This window comes from Patella vulgata, chromosome 7 (genome assembly GCF_932274485.2).
Source record: "Patella vulgata chromosome 7, xgPatVulg1.2, whole genome shotgun sequence".
NCBI classification, from domain to species: domain Eukaryota; kingdom Metazoa; phylum Mollusca; class Gastropoda; family Patellidae; genus Patella; species Patella vulgata.
In genome coordinates, this window is record NC_065885.2 from 18,377,288 (window position 1) to 18,389,330 (window position 12,043).

At 34.9% G+C, this 12,043-nt stretch overlaps 1 protein-coding gene across 1 annotated transcript in view; it reads left to right on the top strand.

Annotated features, from left to right (window-relative positions):
- The first annotated feature begins 2,702 nt into the window (after positions 1-2,702).
- Positions 2,703-12,043, top strand: part of LOC126827455 (serine/threonine-protein kinase TBK1) — a 30,716-nt gene continuing 21,375 nt past the window's right edge. Inside the window, exons 1-6 of the mRNA XM_050556779.2 lie at positions 2,703-2,814; positions 4,331-4,529; positions 6,287-6,504; positions 7,338-7,472; positions 8,474-8,603; positions 10,200-10,290. Coding sequence (XP_050412736.2) covers positions 6,346-6,504; positions 7,338-7,472; positions 8,474-8,603; positions 10,200-10,290 — 515 coding nt within the window. The 5' untranslated portion in view covers positions 2,703-2,814; positions 4,331-4,529; positions 6,287-6,345. The remainder of the gene's footprint in view (positions 2,815-4,330; positions 4,530-6,286; positions 6,505-7,337; positions 7,473-8,473; positions 8,604-10,199; positions 10,291-12,043) is intronic.

Here is a 12,043-nt window from a genome sequence, read left to right on the forward strand (position 1 = left end):
CCACTCTTGGAACACAAACGGATTATGTGTAGGATAAAGCACGAAACTGAGGTTATGCTGGGCTAAGCAAGACTGAAGAAAATAACCCGAGAAAAAGAAAAACCGAGGCCGGGAGCCCGAGGTTTTTCTGTCGACGGTTTTTTCTGAAGTCTTTCTTCCTCAGCTTATAAGCCGTCTATGTTTACTTGTACGCAAAATGAAAATATCCTAGAATTCCCGTAAGAAAAACCTTATAGCATGTTTTCTTATGGAAAAGAAAAACTTAACCTGGAAGAATAACCCTGTACAGGTTTAAAAAAAAAACTTTCAGAAGAATAACCCCAAACAGGGGCGGATTGGGGCCGGGAACCGGCCCGGGCTCCCGTGTCGGAGCGGCCCCTTTTACTGACCACGGAGCCCGGACGGGGGGTGTCCAGGGGCTCTCCTACGGGAAAATTTTGACAATGAACCCCAAATATGCGATTTGGTGGCATATCTGATTATAATCTCTGCCAAAACCCCGACATGCTAGTAATTTATAACCACCAAGCCGTGAAATTATCATATCGTCATATTATTAATTAACGTATTATCATTGTATCGTCAAGAGTCAAGCGAATTTAACTGGTTAAAAATGGGACTAGTTGAGAAAATTTTGACCATTTGATTAACCAGTTAGGAATATTGAATAAGTAGGAATATTTTCATTGAAAAATGTCACATTTTTGATGCCGGGAGCGCTAGTTGATTCCTCCTGTGATGGAAGGCCACGAGACACATTGGTACAGAGTGACGAAAGTGACTTAATAATTAGTAAATTTGCGGGCGACAGTGTCGGGTGAATCCGTGTTACAGGGTGAGAGAGTTCAAGTTAAACAATAATTGCCCGATTGCTGACCGCTGGGTCACCAACATCAATATAATTATTGGGAAATTATCTACCAATGACAGCTGATTCATTGTGTAGTTCTTTATTCAATATAGTTAATATCAATAATATATGTACATGCATGCTTTAGTTAACTTCTTAAGATATCTAAGTTTGGTATAAATTAGCTGAGGTCGTTGAGACAAATCAGTAGAGCTTAGTAGCTCACCAGAGAAGGGTCTCTCTAGAATAAATTAATGTTCAATCCAGATCCTGTTTTACTTGAAATTATGTTATATCCGATGATATTTTCGGATGAAATTCGGAATCCCCATTGCAGGATTCCGAATTCCGGTCCACACCCAGCACACCCGGCCCAGAAAGTCTATTATACCAGCCCATTGCAGACTCCAGTGATGGCGTGGCGGCCTGTTAAAGCCACCGGCCACATACAACATGATCATCATCGCTCTATGGCCAGTCCAACCCCCCCCCCCCCATATAATGTTCAGCAGAAAAAGTTTTTTAGACGAATTGGACAAAATTATTTTTTCATTTTTTGTCCGACCGGCCCTTCGTGCGATCACCCGATAGCCCAATCCGCCCCTGACTCCAAATTCTCTGTATATATCCAAAGCCGCCCCCGACTTTCAGACCGTTATAGGTTTATAAAATAGTGTTACTCTGACTAACACAAACATATAAATACACACACCCTTACCTACACACACTTTATATATATTATGGAATTACCAAATATGTCTTATAATTATTTAGTGACGCATCCGTGACTATACATTACTATTATACCAAACATCAATTAGTGACCCACTCACCCCTATAAATAACTATGTACTTTGCAGAGGACAAACCTGCATGACAAATAATGACTATGTTTTATTTAGTCACTAAAGGAAACTCCATTTATCAAACATTAATGTATTTCATGGATGTTATGGTGCGATGTTATGCAATATTTAAAGTAGGGATCTTAGTCTTAATAAACCGACATTATGGATTTTATTAGTTTTATTGCTTCGAATTATGTTTGATGGCTGATTCTGTTTTCCTTTTGATATTCTTTTGGATTTCGTTACCCGTGCCGTGATGGGCATATATAGACAAATCTCGGGATATATTATTACGCAGTTTTAACCGTCAAATAATTCTACATGTGAGACATAGTCATTCTAATGTGTCACGCATTGTTGAACCATGTCATTTTGCCACACAATTGCTTTAATATAGATTTTTTAAATCAATTTAGTAATGTTCTTTTATAGTACTTAGCTAATTAATCTAAAAATAGTAAATGTTGAATCCATGACGTAAGGTTCTTTAATAGTACCGATATCGTGATACACGTAATGGTGAAATCATCAGAGCCTTATATGGAACAAAAATAAAACAGGAACACAGGAAGCAAATAGAATTGTCTGCGATATCACTTTTGTGGAAGCAGACGTTAAACAACCAAGGCGCAAATCTACTAAAAGAACATTAGTCAGTTTGGAGTCAAATTATATAAAGACACGTAACAATCATAAGTCATATCCGATAATTATGGTTTGCATCACATTGAGTATGGCCACGAGGCGTCCATTTGATCCCGGGCAATGGACATGACCATTAATATGCAATGACGCAGTCATACGTAGCAGGCTCACATGCAAAAGCTGGATTTACTATTTAGGAAATTCCCCTATGTTTTACCCACTTACTTCCACCTTCACTTACAATTTAATAAATCATGCTGTAGAAAAAAAATATATACAAACACCTGAAACCTAATTTGAATATAGCTGGGGTTTTCTTTTGAACTAAGGGTACGCCATCAATGTCTTGTTTATTTTTTAGTGAAGCGTAAGCGAACCAAGCAGCAACCTTATTAAAGGGGAAGAAAACCTGTTTAGACGATGTTAACTATATACAAAGCTGATGAGGTTGACGTCATTCTACACGTATCGGTTAGTTTTTGTTTTGTTTTATTTCAACTTTACCAGGAACTATAACTGCTGACCGAGTGACGGTCAGTCAGCTTTAAAATTAATTATCACATCCTAACCTACTCAACATATTCACCAGGTCAAGGTCAGATATTTATATCACGGGTTTTTTAGGTTTCAATGTAACGATTCACCATATTGACATCAAATTTATCACAGCCTAATCCACGTTATTATGTTCTGAGATTGATTATTAAACATTTAATTGAGAAAACAAAATCAAAATACCAACGCTAGTTAATGTCCCATATCGTTAATATTTCGTGAACAAGAAAAATATGGTGGCGGTCATAGTAAGCAATATAGATCGATGAAATTTCAATTCTAGATATATATGTAAATTCTGAACGGGACTGAACCATTTTTGGAATTGATAATCCTAATAGAGATTCATCTGTCACGATATTGTATTTTGTAATTGATTCAGATTACTTACAATTTAGCATCGGGACTTAAAATGCACTTTTATTGATAATAAAGATAATATCGTATTAATTCTTTTGTTAAAAATAAAGATAATCTTGTATAAGTCTTTTCATGATAATAAAGATAATCTCGTATAAGCTATTTTTCTTATGCAAACAAAAGTCCATATCGTAAAATAATTAAGGCGTTTTACTTCATATTAACGATTTATTTGAGCCGTGTGAAATTTAATTAGTTGAAAACACTTAGTAGAAAATTTTGAAATATATGTTGCCTAAAATTCCATAAATAGTGTTAGTGTGCCTAAAATTGGGACAAATCTTTAAACTTTTACGTCAATAGGATAAATCAGTGTTGAGATATAATCGATTAAATGAAAATTCCGCGTAATCTATTGAAACAAAAATCGAACTATTGAACTATATATTATATCTTGTCATGCATCTCTACTCGAAATAAAACATCAGATAAATGCAATACAATACTTTTTGGGGCCAAATACGTATATTAATACACTGTGATATCACCTGTTAACACTGGTAAGCTGTACAGTTGACTAATTAGAGATATTTATATTATGAACAATTATGTAATCAAGATTCAGTATAATTGACGTTTATAAAATTTTTAATTCAACTTTTCTTCTCTTGTTTTCTTAATTAGCTCTTTAGGGTAAACAGGTCTTTTATGGAACATAATGCACAAAACCTTGCATTCAAAGGTCTAAGTTTTATGACAAAACAGGAACCAGAAAATAATATTATCTCTGGTTAAGTTGAAACTATATACGTCTGTTTATTTCTACGATAAGCAAAGACTCTAATCAAACTCACATACTTGTTCTAGGAATACACGTTATACATTTTATTTCATAAAATATAATTTCTGGGAAAGCTCACGCGGATATATATAAATAAATATAGAATTTCTAGGATTGATTAGAATCGATTGCCACTGCACCTCTTCAATTTACCGGCGAATAGCTGATCATGTTTTTATCTCTGACCCCTTGATATTTATGGTATTTATTATTTCATAACTTCTATTTTAGGACACACAATCTGTCAATGTGATAAATGAATAACGTTCATACCATGCCAGGCTCCAGGCAACAACCACTACTGGAATGTAACGATTACACCCTAAGCTTAAATTGCATAGTTTAAATAACTAGGCACGGCAGAGCTAGATGACTGGTATTCCCCAACATACCACTTCTCATTAACTCCATGGCATCAGTTTTCACCGGGGTGATTATTTGTTCAAAATTATTTAAAATGGTAATTAAAGTAAAGAATTGCAACATTATATGAATAATCTTAATTGAACTGAAATTAGAACATCGTATCAGAATTTTAATTGAATGAAATGGGGAAATCGTATCAGAATTTTAAATGAACTGAAATTGGGACATCGTCTCAGAATTTTTACTACGTTGATTTATTCACCACCACGCACACAATATGCTTTAAATTTGGAGAACGCACACCTTTCAACAATTTTGACATAACATTCGCAAATTTGCTCTCTGTAATATCTGATTTTTTTCTGACTTTCTTTCCTCCATATTTGGTTTTGTATGTGTTTTGCTACACAGTTCACTACGTGTTTTATAAGTTTAAAGCCACAATAAGTCAGATAAAAGGTTAAGTATAAAGTTTAAGACCATGCACAATCGAAATGTTACCAAAAATCATTTTAGTCCAACAATTCTTTAAATCAATTCTAATTTCAACTATGAACAGTTTATGACCAAATTTCCTCTGGTTTTATGACCATGGCCCAAAACACACATTGATCACGTATTTCCTCTTCTGAAGTCCTGTTGACTCTCCCAAGGATTGGCTTGACATTAGCTGTACATATAACATATGGCATGTTCCCAGAAGACTAATTACCGGTAAAAGGATTGCTCGTGGTTACCAATTTGGGGAATTCCCCAGATGTCAACACTATTGTTACATCTTTAGTAAATCCTGTATGAAAACGATGATAATTGTCTTTGAGCGAAAGCACAAGACGTCTATTTATTATTGTGCGAAATAATAATTTCATAATGTTTTATACATCAGTAGCAGACAGTTTAATTGTTGTCAGCCAGGGCGATGGTTACAGTAATGATTGATATTTTATCTGTTATCGATATAAGGGAAATTGTATTTCTAATTTATATAATGGAATATATAATACACCCGTGGGCATTAATAATAGTGGTGTGAAATCAATAGTCACAAATATAAATTTTAAATTACATTTGATAAATCTCAATCATTTTCGAACCAAAATTTTATTTTCATAAAACGTACTTTGTGTATGGTCTTGGGAACAATATTTAACCTTTATTATAGCATGGCGTGGCTCTAGATACGAAGAATATAATAAAACCTTTAATCCCCGAGTTTTACTTTCAGAATTGGTAATTCCTAACTGTGCAATTTCCTTGATAATCAAATGACACAGTATTTATATACACACATTTCCTGTTTCCAACCGTCAAGTAAAGTTGGGTATTTTCCAAGCTTCATTATCTAAAAATAGATACATGACCAACTATTCTAAACCCATAATGTTTCAGAAAATGTGAAAATAACCCAGTTGTTCCAGGAATTATAAAATTTAAGTATATAAAACGCGGCTGTTGTGGATTATGCCATACAGATTGACAACATCCCTGCTTGATATAATCAACACATAATGTATAATAACTTTTTTTTATATCATAATTAGGTATATGGAGCTTCTAAAACATTATTGGTTGTACGTTAACAATGTGGTGTTTGCCACGGCAACGACTATAATACGGTCTTTAGTTTTGAAGTATACGTTTTGATTAATTTCATTGTTTTGATTCCCTGCATTCGTGAGACTTTATCATTTTTTGATGTAAGTTTTTGTCGTAAAATTATGAAGTGGGGTTTAATCACACAAAGATGTCCTTCTAATAATGGTTTAGAAAATCTTTGGCAGGAATGATTTTTAAATTCTGAAATGAATATTATTATTTTAGGTACAAGATGTTCGCCAACATATAAAAGGCACAGAGTACGTCTCTACTACTGAGAATTGATGTTGGCATTTAAAGAAATTGAAAATAGCTTAATATATGGCCTGATGATGCTCGCGGTACACAATGTATTAACATCTGTTCGCTCAACTACGGGTCATTTTTACAAAGAGCGCATTGGCATCGGTTCTTCCTGTGATGTATATAAAGGTTATAACAAGGTAGGCGCATTAGGTTATCTCCCCTTATAAAACCATATCTTCGCATCATAATATCATATTCTAAATAAACTTATATAAAGTACTATAAAATGTTTACGATTATTGATAAATCTATATGCATTTTTTAATCGCGCGGGTGTCCTAATCCATTTAAATCTCGGCCATCCGATTTTGGTCTAGAGAGTTCATTATAACTAAATAATAGTTTATGTAACATTTGATGCCAAAATAAAAACTCTTAGCAATTTGCGGACAAATATGTTTCAGATTTTTCATACAAACAGGGAAGGACCCCATAGCATTTTAAAGATGGATAATTTGCAAACACTTAATCCAAAATGATTTCAAAAGATATTTGCCAATGTAAAGAATATGGAACAATATACAGCACGAAATACAAGAGTCTTCTTTTGTGGAATGTTTAAGTACATTTCTTCTAAACTTTTTGGGGAGCCACTGTGGCTAGGTGGTTAAAACGCTGGCTCGCTAACCTGGTGTCGGGTGTTCGATCCCTGCATTGGCCGAGAAAGTTCATCGGGATTTTCCGACGTGGTTTCCCCTTATCAGTGGTGCAGAACGGAGGGCCTGACAAGAACAGCTGTCTAGTCCTTCGGGTGAGAAGAAAAACCGAGGTCCCGTGTATACATTGGCGTGCACGCAAAATATCTCTTGGCAGTTGGAATTCAATATAAGAGTAGGCGATAGTGCCGCTGCCCGGGAAAAATTTCCCTAATAGCCCACTGTATGGCGTATGCCCGTCTTCATTAGCCCAGTATAGGAGCAGAACAGTAGGACGTTAAACCCCATTTCATTTCTAAACTTTGTCTTTACAGGAGAATAACCGAGTTACCGCGTTAAAGATTCTCAAAGACCAATCATGGAGTCGAGAATTGCTGAAGGAGGTGACGGCATTACAGCGACTCCGACGTCATCCAAATATTGTGGAGTTTTACGGGCGGGAATTTGATGTAAGTTAACTATGTATTGGGGAGTCTGCCAGATTGGATTCCCATTTATAAAAAACCAACGGGGTTTTGAAACATTTTAAATTCGTATATTTAAAAGGCGTGCATGATATGAACTTTAACAATTCATTTATTTTGCGATAAGGCAAAAAGGAATCCAGGAATCGATCTACTTGGAGACCAATCCAGAAATAGTAGAATTCATGGGTTTCGTATGTGATGGTGATAACAAAATGTCATTTAAAACCTCGACGGAAAAGGGGATATTTGAACTGCTGTTTGTACAGTTAAATGAACAAGCTAGATCGTTTACATGTATCTCAAATATAAAGAATATGCAGTATTTTAATGTAAAAACTGTTGTTAACATTTAATTAAATAAAAATCACGAAGAATTGGCTGGCTTGTACGAAAACGATGAGCAGAATATATATTACTTTTCTTGTCTAAGACAAAGAAAGATGATAGTGGCAAGTCAATAGAAACCAATGTAAACTTGAAATGGTAATTGCTGGTCGATTTGAAGAATTGTTAGAACTAAACGCGCTTTAAAACAAGTACATTTTAGTGGGGATTTAAGTAAATATTTCCTTATATTTCTGTTTAACTGTATCATTATGGTACGGGGGTTGGATGGCCGAATGGTTAGCACGTGCACGCTGTATCATAAAACCTGTCAATGAGTCAACTGGCGTGGTTTCGAATCCCCGGTTGTACGTGACAAGGAGTAGGATCGCCTGTCCAACCTCGTGGGTTTTCTCCGGTTCCTCCGGTTTCCTCCCACTGCTAACTTTCCCTAAGCGCAAGTGAATTATTGAAATAAAATTAAACTATATGTTAGTCCCGAAATGACCTAGTCTGTGTCGAGTGGAGTTAAATCCATCTCTCTCTCTCTCTCTCTCTCTCTCTCTCTCTCACCATAATGGTATGTGTGGATTAAATTGTAGCATAATTTTTGTAGAAAAACCAGTACTCTTTACATTTTTTTTATATTTTACTTCTAGTCATCAACTAACTTACCATGTCTGGTTATGGAATATTGTTCTAGTGGTTCACTGTATTCATACTTGAAGGAAGTTGAGAACATACACGGTTTACCAGACGCTGAATTTCTTATTCTATTGAATGATGTCAGTAAGTACCCAAACCGCGATCTTTTAGACAATTATGGATAACGTCAATTCATAGTCAATAACAAACTCAAGTCAACGACCTAACGGAATAAAGCATCACGGCTCCAATGGAATGTACTACATAAAGAATTCGTTATATATATTTCCAACATCGTTTATGAATATGCTTATAGAAATAAGGAACAGATATGAAAATTAACGGGGAAGTTTTTTCATTTTGGAAATATTTTATTTTAAACCAAAACTGTCGAAATTATCATCCAAATTCAGGGGAATTTATGTTGCAATACCAGAAAACACACGGAACGAAAGTGTGTTTTTCCATTTCAATATATTTATTCAGGATGTTTAACAGACCCCAATAAATTATCTATCTTTTATGATCTTTACTGAACCCGGAACAGCCGCCATTGCTTTCAATAGCGCCGTGGACTACTTAAAATAGCAATATTCTCCTTCGAATATTTGTTTCATCAACTTGATACTATACTATGTATTACTGTAAAATAATGTTAATCCTTATAATGTATATCACATAATATTGTATTCTATTATATTGTTTAAATACCAAAGAAGCTAATCGTCAATGTGGAAATATAAAAAAACATATTATAAAAGAACGATCGGTTTCAAAGTAAAACATTTATCATTTTATGTTACTTTATTCAAAACAAGAAGAAAATTGTGTTTAATGCAACTGAAAACAATAGGCGTAGAGTTACTGGGCACCGACGCATGGAGATTGAATGAAGGCTAAACTCTCCCCGTAATACCCCAAAATCCCATTCCTCTGTACAATGTAGGGCGTGGAGAATGTAGTCGTACAAGGCAAGCGGGCAGCTCTACTGTAAAAACTTGGTCTTGGAGAATATGGTCGTAAGAAACCTGGTCAGGCGATACGTTTCAAGTCAGTAGCTTGAAGCGTATATATGGTATTAGTGTCAGTGGCCTGTGGCACGAAGTAACAGTATATTGTCGCATACATAATATATTATGTCAACGCTTGGGCGATATAATATATTATGTCAACGCTTGGAACTAGGATGGAGGTGACTAGGCATGAACTTGCAACGATAGATTTAATTGGCGCTTTGATAACCAATGAATGCTTTGGAGACATATTTTGGCGGTATTTTCCATCATGGAATCGGTAATTTCGATTGTTTTTTTCTTTTCTGTTTTTTCTCTCTTTTCTGTGTCCTAACCCTAACCCTAACCCTAACCCTAATCCGAAAGAAAAGTGCCCTTTTTTGAAATTCTGACATCACAGGTGCCCTTTTTCTGATAAGGATGCCCTCTTTTATTTACAGGGACACTTTCTATTGTTAAGGGGGTGGACCGGTCCCCATGGTCCAACCCCTGGATCCGCTCTGATGACGCGTACATTCCACTGAGTCTACAGGTCTAATATGCTAACACGCTTGGAGCGTCAACACAATATATTATGTCGCCCAAGCGTTGACATAATATATTATGTATGCGACAATATACTGTTACTTCGTGCCACAAGCCACTGACACTAATACCATATATACGCTTCAAGCTACTGACTTGAAACGTGCAGGGTGACCTGGTATATGACTTGTTTTTTTTTCAGCTAGTGGTTTAGAACATCTACGTGAACATGGGTGTGTACACCGGGATATTAAACCTGGTAACATTCTCAGGAATATTACACAAGAGGGGAAGTAAGTTAGATTTTCTTATTATACAGTTCACTACAATTTAAACATACATTATGCAAGAGCTAAATCTGTCTATTGCAGGTCTTGCTTTAGGCCTGAAATGTTATCTAAATTTTTAATTAGACATTAATTAACCTATCAGGACCATAATCAACTCTAGATGGCATCGCTAGCCTGTGATCTTTGGTGGATTGTGAGCCGATTTACTGAATAAGTTTCCTTAACGATTAAATGGATAATCGAGACTATGCGGTTTATCGTACTGACTTTAGTAATGATGATCGAGGCTAGTCGAAAATTTCAATCCCTTAGTTCTCGTTTCATAGTGGATCAATTCGAATTAAATTTTCAGCAAACTGCCTTTACATTATCTAGTTTTTAACTATTATAGTGAGAACTGCCAACTCGTTATTGAATCTCCCATAATGTATCTTTAAGATATTGTTTTCTCGACAGTCAAGATCTAACGACTGGGAAATATACCGGTTAATTATGTGTTGGCAGGTACGAAATGGTTCAAGCGTCCTTTATTTTATAATCTACAACCTGCGGTTGCCATAATGCAGTGTAATACATGAATGAATGGGCACCAACTTAAAAGAGCTGCACGTGCAAGGATACAGAAGGGCAGACATTGGTTGACAATCTGAAATAATTAACAAATTAAATTTATTGTGAGCCTACTATGCTATTTGATTCTATGTTTTGATTTTTCTTAGTTTTTAGAAATATAATATTCCTGATAAAAAATAGGTACTGTAGATTGACAAAATCACTCAATGATGCTTGAAGTAGGCATTAAAAGTCTATTATTTTTCACAATGTCGGACAGAAATTCAAGCAAAACATTTAATAAAAATTTGCACTCGAATGTGTTAATGCCTACCTTTTTTTATTTATTTATTTTTTTGACAACTGCTCAACATGCTCTATATGATTTGTACTAATACTGGCGTAAACCAGCAAAAATGTGCAATAACATTGAAAATATCTAGTTATTGCACGTTTAAGCTCCAGCCAGACAGCTATATAGGGAAAACAATCTGCTTATTCAATGAAAAGAACAAAGGAAGATTTCCCGTCCATGTTACAAGTCTTAAAATTTGGGTAATTAACCTATTGAACAAAAATAATATAGAATTGGGAAGCAATGGGATTCGATCACTTTGAAAATATTTATAAATTACCTGAAAAAAAAAGTTGACAAAAGTGAGCTTCAGTAACTCGTATTTCCGACGAGAAACCCCAAATTGTTTAAATATTTAAACTTGTCCTCATATTTTATTCAGAACGAAGTCAAGGTCGGGTGGGTTTTCCAGTTTCTTTTTCTGTTTACTTTATTGATATGAAACAGCCTGCGGCTAAAAAATACCCTTTTATTAAACTCAAATGTTTAAATACTAACGGTCGGTTATAGTTATTATAATTCTAATCTTTTTTACAATTTCAAAACTGTAAGCTAATATATATCATTATCTTTTTTTGACCTATTATAGCAAGAACAGTCAGTTTATTTTCTAAATTTTACATAATGCATCCGCAATGAAATATTTATAAAATCAAGGGCTTTCCTCTTCAATTTACTGTATAGTGTTTGTGGTTTTGCCAAGGAAATATTTGAGGTTGGTTTTAAACACATAGGAAATGCCTATTCACAGGACAATTTGTCTCCTTTAAGCTACATATAGACGCGAGGGGAATTCATTTCTGGGGTTAATTAAAATTCGAGATCCTGGTTTAAAGATACATTATGGGT